This window comes from Selaginella moellendorffii, unplaced genomic scaffold (genome assembly GCF_000143415.4).
Source record: "Selaginella moellendorffii unplaced genomic scaffold, v1.0 SELMOscaffold_138, whole genome shotgun sequence".
Classification (NCBI taxonomy): Eukaryota; Viridiplantae; Streptophyta; class Lycopodiopsida; order Selaginellales; family Selaginellaceae; genus Selaginella; species Selaginella moellendorffii.
The window spans coordinates 110392-129813 of NW_003314399.1; the positions used below are offsets into that span (position 1 = coordinate 110392).

General features: G+C 46.6%; 4 protein-coding genes, 1 non-coding gene and 2 pseudogenes across 6 annotated transcripts; 6 read left to right on the forward strand and 1 right to left on the reverse strand.

The window, feature by feature from the left end:
* The first annotated feature begins 2686 nt into the window (after window positions 1-2686).
* LOC9629732 lies at window positions 2687-5172 on the forward strand (annotated as a pseudogene).
* A 379-nt stretch (window positions 5173-5551) lies between these two features.
* Window positions 5552-7933, forward strand: LOC112343194 (probable receptor-like protein kinase At5g20050). Of its 2 annotated transcripts, XM_024666283.1 has the most exons (2): window positions 5552-5626; window positions 5713-7933. In XM_024666283.1, the coding sequence occupies exon 2, from the start codon at window positions 5811-5813 to the stop codon at window positions 7878-7880; it is 2070 nt and encodes a 689-aa protein (XP_024522051.1). In that variant the 5' UTR covers window positions 5552-5626; window positions 5713-5810; the 3' UTR covers window positions 7881-7933. The 2 variants fall into 2 exon arrangements, with proteins under 2 accessions (XP_024522051.1, XP_024522049.1); XM_024666281.1 differs by having other exon boundaries at window positions 5582-7933.
* Window positions 7926-10154, forward strand: LOC112343184 (annotated as a pseudogene).
* Window positions 10155-10386: 232 nt separating this feature from the next.
* On the forward strand, window positions 10387-12778 carry LOC112343185 (G-type lectin S-receptor-like serine/threonine-protein kinase At5g24080). The gene has a single exon (XM_024666267.1). It carries the CDS (start codon window positions 10387-10389, stop codon window positions 12727-12729), a length of 2343 nt encoding a protein of 780 aa, XP_024522035.1. The 3' UTR covers window positions 12730-12778.
* Window positions 12779-13011: 233 nt separating this feature from the next.
* TRNAT-AGU lies at window positions 13012-13085 on the forward strand. The gene has a single exon. It is a non-coding gene; the product is annotated as a tRNA-Thr (tRNA).
* Window positions 13086-13145: 60 nt separating this feature from the next.
* Window positions 13146-16155, forward strand: LOC9629734 (protein TOC75, chloroplastic). The gene is made up of 7 exons (XM_002992549.2): window positions 13146-14476; window positions 14532-14753; window positions 14810-14917; window positions 14977-15168; window positions 15223-15471; window positions 15532-15783; window positions 15845-16155. Exons 1-7 carry the CDS (start codon window positions 13247-13249, stop codon window positions 16082-16084), a joined length of 2493 nt encoding a protein of 830 aa, XP_002992595.2. The 5' UTR covers window positions 13146-13246; the 3' UTR covers window positions 16085-16155.
* Window positions 16100-19417, reverse strand: LOC9629735 (dymeclin). The gene is made up of 18 exons (XM_024666284.1): window positions 19169-19417; window positions 18865-19101; window positions 18727-18793; window positions 18536-18656; window positions 18337-18475; window positions 18044-18283; window positions 17894-17969; window positions 17735-17837; window positions 17552-17677; window positions 17389-17502; window positions 17213-17331; window positions 17069-17159; window positions 16894-16986; window positions 16754-16843; window positions 16575-16694; window positions 16422-16513; window positions 16310-16367; window positions 16100-16248 (listed from the first exon to the last, which is right to left on the reverse strand). Exons 1-18 carry the CDS (start codon window positions 19353-19355, stop codon window positions 16186-16188), a joined length of 2136 nt encoding a protein of 711 aa, XP_024522052.1. The 5' UTR covers window positions 19356-19417; the 3' UTR covers window positions 16100-16185.
* Between the last annotated feature and the right edge of the window lie 5 nt (window positions 19418-19422).

A 19422-nucleotide genomic window follows, 5' to 3' on the forward strand; every position in this document is an offset into this window, starting at 1 on the left:
TGATTGATAATCTTTCATGATGGTTAGTTGTTTTCTTTAATAATTTATGGCTTTTCGCAATACCATATGTTCTTTGTGGTTTGCTTTGGATTGGTCTCTTGGGTTTGAGACATCAATAGGATGTTGCTAACACTTGCTTAGGCAACTTGAGTTCCTTAGTGTTTTTGGCTAGGATCTATACGGATTGGCTAATGTGATAGTTGGCATGAATGGGTGTTTGTTGGTCTTACTGCATTCATTTTGTTCTGTTGATTATTGCACGAGTTAGTTCTGGTAGGTTGGGATGTTATTTCTTTCGGGTGATACATTCGTGAGCATTTTGTTTACCAGTCTATGATACTTTGTGTTCTTTGAGTTATCTTTTGTAAGCTTGGCATTTTGTCTACAATCTTTGATAGTTAAGTTTTATCATTGAGTTTCCTTGATGATATACTTGCTATTGAATTTTATGATGATCTTGGTGGTTTATCAGATGATAACTTTTTTAGAATGCAAAGTGTTCTAATCTAAGATTTATTCACTGATAATTAAGACTCTAAAATATCATTGTTTATAACTTTGATATTGTCCATCTATTAATCTTTGAATTTGGGCCAGTATAGGCAGACTGGCTTCGGCACTTCGTATACATGGTGAAATCTCTAGTCACGGGGTAGCTACTGTCGACTGGTCACATAACCCGCCTCTCTGTCGATGTTTCTTATTCCGTTAAACGGGCGTGACCGTGTAAACAACTCTAACTGCCTGTTTATAGTAGTCTATCTAAACCTTACCGACGGGGTTTGGTGAACTCCAAAAGTATAGTAAGGGGGAGGACTGTAATGGAGCCAGTTTGGCCAGGAAAGGCCAGTTTGGCACAGGAATGCTGTACCCAGTGTTGGGTGATGAGCAGCCCACTAGGAAGTCCAAGACTAAAGTGAATACGGACCGACAAGCGGGGTAACTTGGTGAAGTGTTCAAGAGCTGGCTCTAGTTCCCCCGGGAGATCGACTGGCCGATGCTCCCAGTCCAAGTGTGGGTGGCACTACCTACTTGGATACCTGGTGTGGCTCAACGGAACCTCGCTCTAAGCCCACAGCTAGAGCACCCAAATGCAGAAGGCGAGGAGAGTACCCACGAGGCCTGCGTAGGGCCACGGTGTTCTGAAATGTTGCCCCAAAGTCCCAGACTGTGGAAAGGAAGAGGAGTAGCCCTCTGGTGTGGTGACAAAGGACACAGTCACACAGTGAGGAAGTCCCAGAGGACAGTTGGACTTAGTGGTCGGGCCTGTGGGCCTTGATCCAGTGGCAGTGTTGGCGAACACGGCCATGGTCAGGAAGGGACTTGGTGGGGACCGGAAAAGAGACATTGGGGAAGGCTATTCCCCATGTCTGCAGGCATCCTAAGGATGCTATGGAGTGGATTTGGGATAGCCACTCATGGATGGATGGCCTAGTCTTTGAGAGACGGGATTGTAATGCAGGTGGTGTTGGACCACTGATGTGACCAAGGTGAATGGGCATGGCCTAACGTAACGGGCTGGTATGTCAGGGGTACCTTGGGATGTCGGTCATGGGATCGGTCACGTGGAGCACTTGTACCAAGTGCAAAGGTTGAGTAGCGTGGATGCCATTCTCGGGGCTAGCAAGCCCCAAGACCTGAATGGGACTTATGAAGGTTGTGAATGAGACTCCTCCAAGTGGTCGGAGGTGCGGTTAAGTGACTAAAGTAGAATGGAAAAATTAGTCACTTACACGATATGCCGAAATAGCTCCACACTCTGTTTGGCTCCGTTTTGCGTGCTAGTCCTGGCAATGGGATGCTGGTTGCTTTAGGACTGTTCCAAGTCGCTCTGAGCTCCTGTCCTTTCGCTCCTTGGGCTATATGCTCGGGAGTTGCTCCGTGGTCCGGTTCCATCACTCCTTGGCTCCATGCTTGGGAGTTTGGCACTGTTCCTTCGTTCAGTGGCCCAAGGCCCTGAACCTCAGGTTCCACACCACTGTCTTTTGGACATGTGGTATATGACATGTGGTATGTGTCATGTGGTATAAAGAGGGTTTAGGTTCCGCTTCGTGGTGTTATTCTATGGTAAATCACCATAGAATAAAGGGTCAACCACGTGCGCTATAGGCAATCACTATAAAGTGATTGAACTAATGTACACATCATCCCTAGAATTCTCACAAAAAAACTTTAGCCTAACACAAGGATTGACACCAATAGCAAGAGGAGTTGTACCATATGCCATAAATACTGCCATCAATTGAGTTTTGTTATTCAATTGCAATCACATAGCATTAAGCAATTGCACTAACTACTACTCTAGAGTCAAAGAAGGAGGAGACTACTACTCTGCCATGAAAATAAATGAAAAGGAAAGAGCAAAAGAAATGAAATGAAAAAACTTAAAAGGAAAGGGAGATTTAGAAAATGGAAAAGCTAGAATTAAATTAAAATCCCGAAATAAAATAACAAAAGAAAGGAAATGGAAAAAGTTAAATTTAGACCATGCAAAAGCTAAATTTAAATCAAAATCCCAAATCCAAATACTCCTTAGGGACAATCAAAAATGTCTTTCACCTCCACCAATATGAATGTATAGAATATGGAAAGAGAATACAAAAAATGTGCATATCAATTAGCCCAAAAACCCTAATTTATATGCACTCTTATTCTTATAATTTATATGCACCCTTATACACAGGTCATGACGACCATGCAAGGCACTCCAGGCTATATGGCTCCCGAATGGCTCACACATTTCATGGCTACAAAGAGATGCGACGTTTACAGCTATGGAAAGGTGCTTTTGGAACTAATTGGGGGTCGCAGGAACATTGATCTCTCAAAGGCTGTGAACTCTGGCTCAGCCGGACGAGAGCTGGTATTTTCCAACTTGGGTGGTGAACCAGGTGGAGAAGGGGAACTTTCTCAATGTGATTGATGAGAGGGTGAGAGCAAGTGCCAGTGAAAACTATCAGCAGGCCAAGAAAATGGTTCATCTTGCACTGTGGTGCATTCAAGACAATGCTGATGCTCGACCATCCATGAGGACAGTAGTGGAAGTGTTGCAAGGGCATTTGGATTTGGGTTCTGCTCCTTTGGTAGCAAAAGTGGCATTTCGCTAAACATGACTATATGTGATTGATGTTTCAAAATTATATAAACATATTATGTAGTACAAAAGTTGTGTACAAAAGCTTCTGTGCGCGGCGATTGGGGGCAGTGGTGCCAGGGCCGACGATAAAAACAGTGGAGATAAAGTCGGCCTCACGGCACCGGTAAGCCGGCTCAGCCCCAACAAGAAGTACAAGCTTTCCAGCGTCGATCTCGTGGATCAGCGCAGCAAAAAGGCCGTCGATGGCAAGGATCCATTTTTCGAGCTTGTCACGCTCCGGAATGGTGGGGTTTTCACGAAAGACCAGCTTGAGTCGGAGCTGGAGAACCTCGTCAACTGTGGCATGTTCCAGACCGTGGAGATGGAAGGCGTCACTCAGGCTGATGGGACTATAAAGATCAACATCAACTTTGTCGAGAGCCAGTGGCAAGCGGCGAAAAGTATGCAGTGTATCAACGTTGGGCGGTTGGCTCAGACCAAGCAACCCGATTTTAACAGCATGACCGAGAAGCAGCAGCAGGAATATCTTGGGAAGCAAGAAGAAGAGTACAAGAAGCGGGTGAGGAAAGCCAGGAAGTGCATGCTACCGAGAAGGATCGAGCAGGAGATTTCGGGCTGACTCTCCGCCGAGTCTTGTGTTACTGCGAGAATGCTGCAGAGAATCCGGGAGAGAATACAGAAGTGGTATCACGATGAAGGCTATGCGTGCGCTCAAGTTGTCAACTTTGGAAACCTCAATACGAACGAAATAGTCTGTGAAGTAGTGGAAGGGGACATCACAGACGTGCAAATAATGTTCCAGGACAAGATGGGGCTTCCAGTTGAAGGGAACACTCAAGTCCCTATCATAGAGAGGGAGCTTCCTTCACAGGTATTGCTTGTTTATTTTCTCCGGTGGTTCTCATTTGTTGTTTTGCTGGATGCAGCTTAGCTCCGGGAAGATCTTCAACATTGAAGCGGGCAAGAAAGCTTTGCGCAACATCAACAATCTTTCTCTCTTTTCTAACATTGAAGTCAATCCAAGGCCGGATGAAGAGATCGAGGGAGGCATTACAGTGGAAGTGAAGTTGAAGGAGCTCGAACAGAACACTACTGAGATCAGCACCGAGTGGAGCATAGTGCCAGGGAATTCTAGACGTCCAACCCTGGTGAGTCACTTTATATCCAAACCGTCTTCACTGCTTATGCGGTTTCGTTGATACAGGCCTCGATCCAGCCAGGTGGTAACGTAACCTTTGAGCATCGGAATATCAAAGGCTTGAACCACACATTGTTTTGTACCGTCACGTCCAATAATCTCTTCAATCCCCAGGTCCGGTACTTCCCTCTCAGATCTTTTTGATATTTACGCACCGCAATGTGGATTTGTAGGATGACTTAGGATTCAAGATGGAATATCTCGACGGTTTGACCGATCCCAGGGAGCGTACGCTCAAGGCTAGCTGTTTTAACAGTCACAAAGTCAGTGCGGTGTCCCGGTTTGGAAGACGTGCCTGGTATATGGGTCGATCGAGCTTAACCGAGGTAATTGTGAACACTGTTTACCTCGTCCAAAAGTTCACCAGGCAGAGCAAGCTGACGTATGGATTTGTCATGGAGGAAGTCACAACGCGCGACGCCATTTGCACTAACGGAGCTCGTGTGCTTCCAAGCGGGGCCTTGAGCATGGACGGTCCCCCGACTACTCACAGCGACACCGGGACTGACCGGGTGGGATTTTTCCAGGCCAATCTCACACACGACAACACAAAGTTCGTCCAATGGCTCGAGGAACATCTTCCAGGTAAGAAGTGTGGGAAATTAGCGCTCTTTCTCACTGCTTCCTGGTATGATATTAAAACAGCTGGGACAGGTTTCCATTTTTCAATCGACACCAACTTACATTGACTCGGTTTATAAAACTGGGGACCGAAGATAGACACGGCGAGCAGCCACCTCCGGTTCTGAGACCCTGCTGCTGCGCTAAAGCTACTGCTAATCTCCTAGACTCCCATCCTCTGGGGCAATGCTGCTCCAGATTTGGGCGCATTCTTCTCGGTGGCAACTGATCCCCTGGCCGTGAAATTGTAGCCCCCTCCGCCGCCGCCTGCTGCTGCTAGCGCCAGCTCCATCTCGCTTGCCCGCCGCTGTGGCCTGGAGCTTCTGATACCAGCTCGACCGCTGCTCCCTTCCTCCTCCCGTTTTCTTTTTTCTTTTATTTTTTGAAAATTTGTGTTAGAACCAAACCTTTTTTGTTCTTCTCTGCTTCACACGCAGTTAGAACCAAACGCCTTTGTTAGACTGTTTAGAATGGGATGAAATGTAGATGCATGCCAATGTTTGTTGTTGCATCGCATCACAACGTATTTCTTACGCTGTCTACCTACACCGAGTCAAGGTAGAAGAGTCCCACGCGGCACGACTGACTTCGGTGTGATTTATTTCAAGGCCCTATCCAGAGTTTCTCATACATTATCTCTACTTTGGCCAACACATGGACACAGTAGTGGTGCTGCTATTTCTTTTCCCTATGATTCTCATGGGCATGAGGTATGAGCTTCCACCTGACTGGTATTTTCGACAATTGCCAGGCAACGATCATAGAAATTATTCAGTTTTTATGAACACCACTGAAGGCTTTGAAATCGTGAAGGCCGGGGGCAAAGATATTGTCAGTGACAATGGGAATTTCTCACTTGCATCACACGATCAAGGAAAATACCTGCTATTGCATATGAATCGCTCAATCTATCCTTTATCCATTCAATTTCCGTTAGAAGATGCAGCTTCTCTAGTGTTACAAAACTCTGGAAATGTCCTCATTAATTTTTACAACGGCAGTGTGCGGCAAAGTTTCGATTTTCCCTCAGAATTTTTCCTCCCAACCCAAATTTTGAAAACAGGAATGCGCATAATGAGCAACAACTATGAGACTCTTGTTATTGTCCAAGATGAGGGACTGTTTTGGATTTCTCCCTCTGAGTTTTATGAAGGACAATTCCAACACCACCAACCATATCAAGCGTGGCGATTTAATTCTACATGTGAAGGCTCAACCTCAACTTTTCTTCAGTACACTGGGAGCAATTTGACCCTCTCCAATGATTGTGAGCAGCTATCATTAACGACTTCAACTGAATCAAGTACTCCTCTTTTGCCATTCTTGCATTTTGATTCGGATGGGAGCATCACATCTTATAAGTATGAAGGAAATCAATGGATAAAGGATATTCAGCTAACGGAATCCTCAAACCAGATAAAATCATGGCCAGGAAATCCTGCATGTAAGGCTTGTTCTCAATATGAGATCTGCAATGCCGACAATGGAAGCTGCAGCTGCTTGAAGCCCGATGAACATCAAAGGTGTGAGTTATACACTTCGAATTTTGATGTAAGTTCTTGCTCCAAATTTGACTTCCTCAGACAACAATATCGTAACTACATTGTGATGAAACACAAGTTTTCTGGTATTGGATATTATAGAACTGAATTCATGCAGCCGAACCGAAGGAATTCCTCTCTAGACGAGTGCACAAACGCCTGCTTTGCTATGAATTGTAGCAGCTGTATGTCACTTATTTTCAATGGCAATACCAAGGACTGCTTCTTCATTTCTTATGATATATATGGGAGCTTCTACAAAGATGACACTACCAAAAACATAACTCTTATCATCAAAACTCTGAAGGCTCATCATCAACCGAAACTTTACATTATAACTCTTACCATGACTTCCACAGTGATATTTCTATGCTTCCTAGCGGTATGTGCTCTTGCGTTTAATGAGCGCAAGCTCAAGTTCAATCCGGCAAAGGAGATTGAAGCATTGTTGGCTAGTCTGCAAGGCCGTTTGCCCCAGAGATTCTCATATACGGCATTGGATACTGCGACAAAAGGATATAGCACAAAGTTGGGAGCTGGGGGATATGGATCGGTTTACAAAGGGGTTTTGAGCGATGGCAGAGTTGTGGCAGTCAAGAAGCTGGACTACAGTGGAACTCAAGGGGCAAAACAGTTTGTGACCGAGATTGTTGGAATTGGAGGCATAAGTCATGTAAACATTGTTAAACTTTGTGGCTTTTGCATCGAGGGAGCAACACAGTGGCTGCTGGTTTACGAATTTATGCCCAATGGATCACTCGACAAATGGCTTTTCGAGCAAACTTCAGAGAATTTATGGCTCAGTTGGCAGCAGAGGATCGACATTGCCCTTGGCACGGCTCAAGGACTTGCGTATCTTCACGAGGAATGCAGGGAGCCCATACTGCACTTGGACATCAAGCCCCAAAACATTCTGTTGGACACAGAGTTTGTCGCAAAGGTGGCGGACTTTGGGATGGCAAAGCTGCTTGAGAACCGCAACGAGACGCAGGTCATGACGACCATGCGGGGCACTCCAGGCTACATGGCTCCCGAATGGCTCACACATTTCATGTCTACAAAGAGATGCGACGTTTACAGCTATGGAAAGGTGCTTTTGGAACTAATTGGGGGTCGCAGGAACATTGATCTCTCAAAGGCTGTGAACTCTGGGGACAACACTCAGCCGGACGAGAGCTGGTATTTTCCAACTTGGGTGGTGAACCAGGTGGAGAAGGGGAACTTTCTCGATGTGATTGATGAGAGGGTGAGAGCAAGTGCCAGTGAAAACTATCAGCAGGCCAAGAAAATGGTTCATCTTGCACTGTGGTGCATTCAAGACAATGCTGATGCTCGACCATCCATGAGGACAGTAGTGGAAGTGTTGCAAGGGCATTTGGATTTGGGTTCTGCTCCTTTGGTAGCAAAAGTGGCATTTCGCTAAACATGACTATATGTGATTGATGTTTCAAAATTATATAAACATATTATGTAGTACAAAAGTTGTGTACAAAAGCTTCTGTGCGCGGCGATTGGGGGCAGTGGTGCCAGGGCCGACGATAGAAACAGTGGAGATAAAGTCGGCCTCACGGCACCGGTAAGCCGGCTCAGCCCCAACAAGAAGTACAAGCTTTCCGGCGTCGATCTCGTGGATCAGCGCAGCAAAAAGGCCGTCGATGGCAAGGATCCATTTTTCGAGCTTGTCACGCTCCGGACTGGTGGGGTTTTCACGAAAGACCAGCTTGAGTCGGAGCTGGAGAACCTCGTCAACTGTGGCATGTTCCAGACCGTGGAGATGGAAGGCGTCACTCAGGCTGATGGGACTATAAAGATCAACATCAACTTTGTCGAGAGCCAGTGGCAAGCGGCGAAAAGTGTGCGGTGTATCAACGTTGGGCTGTTGGCTCAGACCAAGCAACCCGATTTTAACAGCATGACCGAGAAGCAGCAGCAGGAATATCTTGGGAAGCAAGAAGAAGAGTACAAGAAGCGGGTGAGGAAAGCCAGGAAGTGCATGCTACCGAGAAGGATCGAGCAGGAAATTTCGGGCTGGCTGTCTGCCGAGTCTCGTGTTACTGCGAGAATGCTGCAGAGAATCCGGGAGAGAATACAGAAGTGGTATCACGATGAAGGCTATGCGTGCGCTCAAGTCGTCAACTTCGGAAACCTCAATACGAACGAAATAGTCTGTGAAGTAGTGGAAGGGGACATCACAGACGTGCAAATAATGTTCCAGGACAAGATGGGGCTTCCAGTTGAAGGGAACACTCAAGTCCCTATCATAGAGAGACAGGTATTGCTTGTTTTTTTTCTCTGGTGGTTCTCATTTGTTGTTTTTGCTGGATGCAGCTTAGCTCCGGGAAGATCTTCAACATTGAAGCGGGCAAGAAAGCTTGCGCAACATCAACAATCTTTCCCTCTTTCTAACATTGAAGTGAATCCAAGGCAGATCGAGGGAGGTATTATAGTGGAAGTGAAGTTGAAGGAGCTCGAGCAGAAAACTGCTGAGATCAGCACCGAGTGGAGAGTGCCAGGGAATTCTGGACGTCCAACCCTGGTGAGTCACTTTATATCCAAACCGTCTTCACTGCTTATGCGGTTTCGTTGATACAGGCCTCGATCCAGCCAGGTTGTAACGTAACCTTTGAGCGTCGGAATATCAAAAGCTTAAACCGCACATTGATTTGTACTGTCACTTCGAATAATCTCTTCAATCCCCAGGTCCGGTACTTCCCTCTCAGAGCTTTTTGATATTTACGCACCGCAATGTGGATTTGTAGGATGACTTAGGATTCAAGATGGAATATCTCGACGGTTTGACCGATCCCAGGGAGCGTACGCTCAAGGCTAGCCGTTTTAACAGTCGCAAAGTCAGTGAGGTGTTTACTGGAGGTCCCGGTTTGGAAGACGTGCCTGGTATATGGGTCAATCGAGCTTAACCGAGGTAATTGTGAAGCTTGCTTGGCTTGTTATATACTCACTACTTACCTCGTCCAGAAGTTCACCAGGCAGAGCAAGCTGACGTATGGATTTGTCATGGAGGAAGTCACAACGCGTGACGAGAACAGTGCCATTTGCACTAATGGAGCTCGCGTGCTTCCAAGCGGGGCTGGACGGTCCCCCGACTACTCACAGCGACACCGGGACTGACCGGGTGGGATTTTTCCAGGCCAATCTCACACATGACAACACGAAGTTCGTCCAATGGCTCGAGGAACATCTTCCAGGTAAGAAGTGTATGGGAAATTAGCGCTCTTTCTCACTGCTTCCTGGTATGATATTAAAACAGCTCGATCAAGGACTGGGAAAGGTTTCCATTTTTCAATCGACACCAACTCACATTGACTCGGTTTATAAAACTGGGGACCGAAGATAGACACGGCGAGCAGCCGGTCACTACGGAGGCTGCATTGGCGATCTTCCAAGCTATGATGCTTTCACTCTTGGAGGACCTTACTCCTGAGATGGTTCTTTATCAGAGACCCTGCTGCTGCGCTAGAGCTACTGCTAATCTCCTAGACTCCCATCCCCTGGGGCAATGCTGCTCCATATTTGGCGCATTCTTCTCGGCGGCAACTGATCCCCTGACCGTGAAATCCGCCGCTGTCGCCCGGAGCTTCTGATACCAGCTCGACCGCTGCTCCCTTCCTCCTCACGTTTTCTTTTTTCTTTTATTTTTTGAAAATTTGTGTTAGAACCAAACCTTTTTTGTTCTTCTCTGCTTCACACGCAGTTAGAACCAAACGCCTTTGTTAGACTGTTTAGAATGGGATGAGATGTAGATGCATGCCAATGTTTGTTGTTGCATCGCATCACAACGTATTTCTTACGCTGTCTACCTACACCGAGTCAAGGTAGAAGAGTCCCACGCGGCACGACTGACTTCGGTGTGATTTATTTCAAGGCCCTATCCAGAGTTTCTCATACATTATCTCTACTTTGGCTAACACATGGACACAGTAGTGGTGCTGCTATTTCTTTTCCCTGTGATTGTCATGGGCATGAGGTATGAGCTTCCACCTGACTGGTATTTTCGACAATTGCCAGGCACCAATCATAGAAATTATTCAGTTTTTATGAACACCACTGAAGGCTTTGAAATCATGAAGGCCGGGGGCAAAGATATTGTCAGTGACAATGGGAATTTCTCACTTGCATCACACGATCAAGAAGAATACCTGCTATTGCATATGAATCGCTCAATCTATCCTTTATCCATTCGATTTCCGTTAGAATATGCAGCTTCCCTAGTGTTACAAAACTCTGGAAATGTCCTCATTTATTTTTACAACGGCAGTGTGTGGCAAAGTTTCGATTTTCCCTCAGAATTTCTCCTCCCAACCCAAATTTTGAAAACAGGAATGCGCATAATGAGCAACGACTATGAGACTCTTGTTATTGTCCAAGATGAGGGACTGTTTTGGATTTCTCTCTCTGAGTTATATGAAGGACAATTCCAACACCACCAAGCATATCAAGCGTGGCGATTTACTTCTACATGTGAAGGCTCAACCTCAACTTTTCTTCAGTACACTGGGAGCAATTTGACCCTCTCCAATGATTGTGAGCAGCTATCATTAACGACTTCAACTGAATCAAGTACTCCTCTTTTGCCATTCTTGCATTTTGATTCAGATGGGAGCATCACATCTTATAAGTATGAAGGAAATCAATGGATAAAGGATATTCGGCTAACGGAATACTCAAACCAGATAAAATCATGGCCAGGAAATCCTGCATGTAACGATTGTTCTCAATATGGTATCTGCAATACCCACAATGGAAGCTGCAGCTGCTTGAAGCCCGATGAACATCAAATGTGTGAGTTATACACTCGTTCTGGGTCCTTACCAAGGGGTTTTTGGAGGGAGCATTCTTATCTAAGTTCTTGCTCCAATTTTGACTTCTTCGGAGAACAATATCCTAACTACATTGTCATGAAAGAGACGTTTCCTGATATTGGATATTATAGAACTGAATTCATGCAGCCCAACCAAAGGAATTCCTCTCTAGAGAAGTGCACAGAAGCCTGCTTTGATATGAATTGTAGCAGCTGTATGTCACTTATTTTCAATGGCGATACCAAGGACTGCTTCTTCATTGTTCATGATATATATGGGAGCTTCTACAGAGATGACACTACAAAAAATATAACTCTTATCATCAAAACACTGAAGGCTCACCATCAACCGAAACTTTACATTATATCTCTTACCATGACTTGCACAGTGATATTCCTATGCTTCCTAGCGGTATGTGCTCTTGCATTTAATGAGCGCAAGCTCAAGTTCAATCCGGCAAAGGAGATTGAAGCGTTGTTGGCTAGTATGCAAGGCCGTTTGCCTCAGAGATTCTCATATACGACATTGGATACTGCGACAAAAGGATATAGCACAAAGCTGGGAGCTGGGGGATATGGATCAGTTTACAAAGGAGTTTTGAGTGATGGTAGAGTTGTGGCAGTCAAGAAGCTTGACTACAGTGGAACGCAAGGGGCAAAACAGTTTGTGACCGAGATTGCTGGAATTGGAGGCATAAGTCATGTAAACATTGTTAAACTTTGTGGCTTTTGCATCGAGGGAGCAACACAGTGGCTGCTGGTTTACGAATTTATGCCCAATGGATCACTCGACAAATGGCTTTTCGAGCAAACTTCAGAGAATTTATGGCTCAGTTGGCAGCAGAGGATCGACATTGCCCTTGGCACGGCTCAAGGACTTGCGTATCTTCACGAGGAATGCAGGGAGCCCATACTGCACTTGGACATCAAGCCCCAAAACATTCTGTTGGACACAGAGTTTGTCGCAAAGGTGGCGGACTTTGGGATGGCAAAGCTGCTTGAGAACCGCAACGAGACGCAGGTCATGACGACCATGCGGGGCACTCCAGGCTACATGGCTCCCGAATGGCTCACACATTTCATGGCTACAAAGAGATGCGACGTTTACAGCTATGGAAAGGTGCTTTTGGAACTAATTGGGGGTCGTAGGAACATTGATCTCTCAAAGGCTGTGAACTTTGGGGACAACACTCAGCCGGACGAGAGCTGGTATTTTCCAACTTGGGTGGTGAACCAGGTGGAGAAGGGGAATTTTCTCGAAGTGATTGACGAGAGGGTGAGAGCAAGTGCCAGTGAAAACTATCAGCAGGCCAAGAAAATGGTTCATCTTGCACTGTGGTGCATTCAAGACAATGCTGATTCTCGGCCATCCATGAGGACAATAGTGGAAGTGTTGCAAGGGCATTTGGATTTGGGTTCTGCTCCTTTGATAGCAAAAGTGGCATTTCGTTGATGTTTGAAATAATATAAACTTATTATGTAATACAAAAGTTGTGGTGGGATGAGGACTGAAAGTCATACAAATGGAGCCGCATATTTGAAGCAGAAAATTACCTCCAAAAACAAGTGCTTCAAGATTGCACCACTTGTGGAGACTTTTCTTTGGAAGACTGGACCATTTTTTAGCTCCGGAGACCCTTCTCCTAGAGACTGGACGACTTTTTAGCTCATGTAGTCATTCAAAGTGAATAAATTATCTTGTATTTTATGTGATCTGAATCCAAACTTCAAATTTGCTCTCATAGCTCAGATGGTCAGAGCACCCGTTTAGTAAGCGGGAGGTCCTGAGTTCAACTCTCAGTGAAAGCATTCAAATTAAGTCATTTTCTCTGATATGTATTTTTTGTTTTCACCAATGGAGGTTTAGGGTTTGCTGGGCGAGGATCGAAATATCTCAAAGAGCGCGAGGTAGGGTTTAGGCGATGATCCATTAGTTCGCGACAGCGGCGGAGAGTGGATTCGTGGCCGCCATGCCTTGCGCCATGGTCTCCGGCCTCGCGGGGCATCACCGAGCCGTCGAATCGATCGCCTGCTCGTCCTCGTTTCCATCCTGGCAGCAGCAGCGAAAGGGGGGGATTTCCATCAAAACCAGGGCCTTCGCCCCGTGGCTCCGCTTTACCAAGCCTCCTCCTTCCTCGTCCTCAGCCTCCTCGGGTAAGAGTAGCAGCAGCAGGAGAAAATCCAGAAAGCTAGAGCCCGGCAATGGTGGATTTAAGAAAAATGTAGCTTTGGCCTCTCTAGCTTTGGGAGCCAATGCTATGATCTTGCTGGGTGGTGGTGGTGGTGAATTTGGAGGCTTCGGTGGAGGTGGTGGAGGAGGAGGCGGCGGCGGCGGCGGTGGTGGTGGCGGAGGCTTTGGAGGAGGACCTGGTGGTGGAAATTGGCTGTGGGAGCTTCTGTGCGCGGCGATTGGGGGCAGTGGTGCCAGGGCCGACGATAAAAACAGTGGAGATTGGGATCCTCACGGTGCTAAAGTCGGCCTCACGGCACCGGTAAGCCGGCTCAGCCCCAACAAGAAGTACAAGCTTTCCGGCGTCGATCTCGTGGATCAGCGCAGCAAAAAGGCCGTCGATGGCAAGGATCCATTTTTCGAGCTTGTCACGCTCCGGACTGGTGGGGTTTTCACGAAAGACCAGCTTGAGTCGGAGCTGGAGAACCTCGTCAACTGTGGCATGTTCCAGACCGTGGAGATGGAAGGCGTCACTCAGGCTGATGGGACTATAAAGATCAACATCAACTTTGTCGAGAGCCAGTGGCAAGCGGCGAAAAGTGTGCGGTGTATCAACGTTGGGCTGTTGGCTCAGACCAAGCAACCCGATTTTAACAGCATGACCGAGAAGCAGCAGCAGGAATATCTTGGGAAGCAAGAAGAAGAGTACAAGAAGCGGGTGAGGAAAGCCAGGAAGTGCATGCTACCGAGAAGGATCGAGCAGGAAATTTCGGGCTGGCTGTCTGCCGAGTCTCGTGTTACTGCGAGAATGCTGCAGAGAATCCGGGAGAGAATACAGAAGTGGTATCACGATGAAGGCTATGCGTGCGCTCAAGTCGTCAACTTCGGAAACCTCAATACGAACGAAATAGTCTGTGAAGTAGTGGAAGGGGACATCACAGACGTGCAAATAATGTTCCAGGACAAGATGGGGCTTCCAGTTGAAGGGAACACTCAAGTCCCTATCATAGAGAGGGAGCTTCCTTCACAGGTATTGCTTGTTTATTTTCTCCGGTGGTTCTCATTTGTTGTTTTGCTGGATGCAGCTTAGCTCCGGGAAGATCTTCAACATTGAAGCGGGCAAGAAAGCTTTGCGCAACATTAACAATCTTTCTCTCTTTTCTAACATTGAAGTCAATCCAAGGCCGGATGAAGAGATCGAGGGAGGTATTATAGTGGAAGTGAAGTTGAAGGAGCTCGAGCAGAAAACTGCTGAGATCAGCACCGAGTGGAGCATAGTGCCAGGGAATTCTGGACGTCCAACACTGGTGAGTCACTTTATATCCAAATGATCTTCACTGCTTATGCGTTTTTGTTGATACAGGCCTCGATCCAGCCAGGTGGTAACGTAACCTTTGAGCATCGGAATATCAAAGGCTTGAACCGCACATTGATTTGTACTGTCACGTCGAATAATCTCTTCAATCCCCAGGTCCGGTACTTCCCTCTCAGATCTTTTCGATATTTACGCACCGCAATGTGGATTTGTAGGATGACTTAGGATTCAAGATGGAATACGTGCACCCGTATCTCGACGGTGTGACCGATCCCAGGGAGCGTACGCTCAAGGCTAGCTGTTTTAACAGTCGCAAAGTCAGTGCTGTGTTTACTGGAGGTCCCGGTTTGGAAGACGTGCCTGGTATATGGGTCGATCGAGCTGGATTTAAAGCCGGTATAACTGAGGTAATTGTTAAGCTTTGCTTGGCTTGTTATATACTCACTGTTTATCTCGTCCAGAACTTCACCAGGCAGAGCAAGCTGACGTATGGATTTGTCATGGAGGAAGTCACAACGCGCGACGAGAACAGTGCCATTTGCACTAACGGGGCTCGCGTGCTTCCAAGCGGGGCCTTGAGCATGGACGGTCCCCCGACTACTCACAGCGACACCGGGACTGACCGGGTGGGATTTTTCCAGGCCAATCTCACACACGACAACACAAAGTTCGTAAATGGAACACCCATTGGCTCGAGGAACATCTTCCAGGTAAGAAGTGTATGGTAAATTAGCTCTCATTCTCACTGCTTCCTGGTATGATGGTAACAGCTCGATCAAGGACTGGGAGTCGGCTCCAGGTTTCCATTTTTCAATCGACACCAACTTACATTGACTCGGTTTATACAACTGAGGCCCGAAGATAGACACGGCGAGCAGCCACCTCCGGTTCTGGTGATCCACGGTCACTACGGAGGCTGCATTGGCGATCTTCCAAGCTACGATGCTTTCACTCTGGGAGGACCTTACTCCGTTCGCGGCTATAATCTAGGGGAGCTTGCAGCTTGCAGAAACATCCTCGAGGTATAGTTTTCTTCCTTCTTTCTTGTCCTGTGGATCCATTTTTTCCCTTCTTTCCTGCCAGACTGCGGCTGAGTTGCGAGTCCCTGTAAAGAACACGCATTGTTACGGTTTTGTGGAGTACGGAACAGACCTCGGCAGCTCCAAAGACGTGCGAGGAAATCCCACCGAGTTTTTCAGGCGCGTTGGTCACGGAGGCTCGTACGGAGTTGGAGTGAAGCTGGGACTCGTGAGAGCGGAGTACGCCAGAGACTGTAACGCGGGTTCTGGAGCATTGTATGTTAGATTTGGAGAACGATTTTGATTTGAGTGCGAGGGATATTTTTGTTCTTCTCTTTCTTTATTATTCTTTAGATTCTCTCTTCTAAAAGCTTATACATCACCCCGGAAGTTTGGACAAGCAAGTCAAACAGGATTGGTTGAAACAGGAATATCTTGCTGCTGTTTATCAACATGGCCGTCTCCAAGCTGCAAGAAGAAAAGACTTGGCGTTAGCAGAGGATTGCTCGAAGATGGAAAGTTTACGCACTTCTACTTGTGATCTGGCTGGAAACAAAGAGATCATGTCGAGGTTCCAATCTATATTTCTGGAAGGAAACAAACGTTACTTTTATTACTATGAATGCGAGGTATTACCGTACCTTTGGTCTACTACTAGCTGCCAAATGTATGGCACAAAAAATTCCTCTGGGTGGAGCTCTTCTTCGTATGTAAATCGCAACTGTGTGAAGATCTGAGCAAAGAAAAGAGTTACCAATACAGGCCTTGTTAAAAGCAGTAAAGTGGTAAGCTACCTTCATTCCTTCGCCTCTCCAGGACCTTGCGTTTGCGATTACTATTTGCAAGACTTTCTCGACGGACCACTCCGCATTTGATTGCTGATCATCCATGCGGACGTTGAAGAAGTCTAGAACCTATGCACCGCCGCATGAAAACGTCAGAGCATTGGAGAGCAATTCAACCAGAAACTCACATTGAAGATGTTTTCCAGGAGCTCATAGAAACGAGGATGCTCCTTAAACGGTTGAAACAACTCTTGTCTGTGCAAAAGCGCATACACAACCTGAAAACGAAAGCTTAGGATAAGAAGCTCGCTACAAACAGAATGCTCACCTCCGGATTTCTAGGAAGAGCGTACGTCAGGATCGCGTTAATGATTTCCAGAACAATGCGCAAAAAATCAGTGTAGATATGTAGCTCTGTTGGCTGCAAGAAAACTTGCATTATTGAAACATCTGTAATCAATCCATCATTACCCAACCTTCAGAGGAACCTAATGATTGCTCACCATATCCTCTGAAGCCTCAAAGCCTTCCACCTGACCGAGCTTTGCAACCGCAACCTTGACGTTGATATTGGCATCCACAACCTTCTTGTATCTGTATCAAGGAGAAAAGCTTTGAGTGAAAGGAAGTTTGATTACGACACTTACTTTCGTGCGAGCATGTCGAAAAGGCTCACGAGCCTTTGAGACGCATAAGCATTGAGCTGATGCATGTGTGGGGCCATGTTCGCCAAAATGGCAAGACAGTTTGTGTGAAGAAATAGATCCTGCAAGAGAGAGACGTCACAATCGTTGAGGCCTCTAAAGAAAAAGCACTAGCTTACTCGAAGCTTAGACAGGTTGAACTTCACTGTTCTGATAAGAATGACAACCATCAACGATCCCAGAGAAATCCCAGGAAGAAGGCGCTCTTTATACCAAGAAACCCCTGGTAATATCTGTAAGACTGGAGTCAATCACATGAAACTTTGGAGGACATGTACGTGCCAGCTTGTGTATGCTTGCGTTGAACGTCGAATCCTGGCTAAGTATAAGAAAGATAACCAGGAGCATGTATATTTGATTTGGAGTTCGTTTCTGTACATCATAAAGCATCTCTAGCACCGGCATAATCTGTTGTGTATACTGTGCATTAGAACGAAGAAAAGACGCCACAAAGCCAAGGCGTACCAGAGTGTCTAAATCAGTTCGCACTAGCACGTACTCCAAGAATGCCGGATTCCCATGGACAAGCGAGTAAAGGAGCAAAATAGTTGCGTCTTCGGTGAGGCCCCTGGAAACAAAAAAGCAACATCAATGTCTACTCAAGCAACCAATCGCACTACATACGGTCCAAGCCTATCAAACAAGGCCGCAAACGGAATTCGAACTCCCTGCCCAGCTTGCTCGATGTCTGCGATGTCAACTGTAGCAGCATACATATAATTAGAAAAAAAACGGACACACACAAATGAAAACTAAAGCATAGTTTCCACGTACAGTCTGTGTCTCTCGAGGATGATAGTGCTCGACGAAAAGGATTGTGCAGACCCACCGCCAAGTTTTCGGTACAAGGTTCTACATCATTGTCCAGAGGAGTAACATGGGTTCTCTTTCCATAGTGGACAAGAACCAAAAGCAGAAGCAAACTGTTATCCGCCAACGGGAATTTGGAAAAGCGGTCACTCCCGGGGCTCAACAAATACGTGTAGGTGTAATAAGGCAGCATAAACACCGTCGCTGGAAGAACGAAAAAAGAGCATAAGTCGCGCTTCGGCTTTTCATCTTCTTACCAGCTGCTGAGCTCATTTTCCGTATAACACCCGTTTCTTTGTCCTGCGTCCCGTAGTACGCAGCTTCTGATGGCAAAGGAGTTCTTGCAATAAACGAAAGGAGCAGCTTGCGAATGAAAGGACCAACGACATAGCTTTCCTGTACATTTTCCATATGTGAAGACTCTGGATGTTAAAGAACATGATTTACATTATTTACCTGTGCAATAGCGGCATCTAGAAATGGATGAAAGCCTGCGCTCATAGGCGAATAAAGCTGTGTCGACATCATGACGAGAAGCAAGTTCACAAGCTCGAGGTGTAGCATGTACGTGTAAGGACTTACACAAAGAAAAAATGAGGTAACACATCCGTGGAAGTTACTTGAGGTCTAAGAATCACACTACGTACTTTATATCCGAGGCACCGATGAAAGTCAGCAATCCATGCAGCACTAGGCTGGGAACATTAAGATCGCCTGCTGGTTAAAGTCAACTTTAGAGATCCATAGCAAGATAAAAAGAAGAGAAAAGAGCGAGCCATGCATACCTTCGGGTAGCTTTGAGATCGCTGCGTCGTGATCACTGATGTGTAGAACGAGATGGCTCGAGAAAGACGAGGAAGAATTCTCGATCAAGTATTTGAGAAACACCCGAGAGAAGTACGTCGCATTGATAACTTTCACGGCGGAGGATTTAGATCCCGGCGAGGCAGTCACCTCTTGGATGCTCCACACGAGATGGACGAGCAATTTGGGGAAATGCCGAGTCTGGATATTGTTCTGAGCTGAAAGAGACAATCGCGAGAATTTTTGCCTCAGCAGCCGATCCGCGAAGGAAGAATCGGTGCTTACCGAGTAGCGCGCCAGCTTCATTCACTCGCTCCACGGACCATTCGAATGCCGGAGGCAGCAGCAACAGCTTCTCCCAAAAGCTGGAGCTTAGATCGTAAATTCGGCCACCTACCATCGCCCCGAGAAGATAATCGCGGTGTTCTTCCGGCCGCGCATCAGGCCGCGGCGTCGATGCTGTCCCCCCCATCGCCGAGCTCTCGAGCTCCCCAGCTCAGATCTACGCGCCCTAGAAATATTTTCGTGAGAGCACGTTA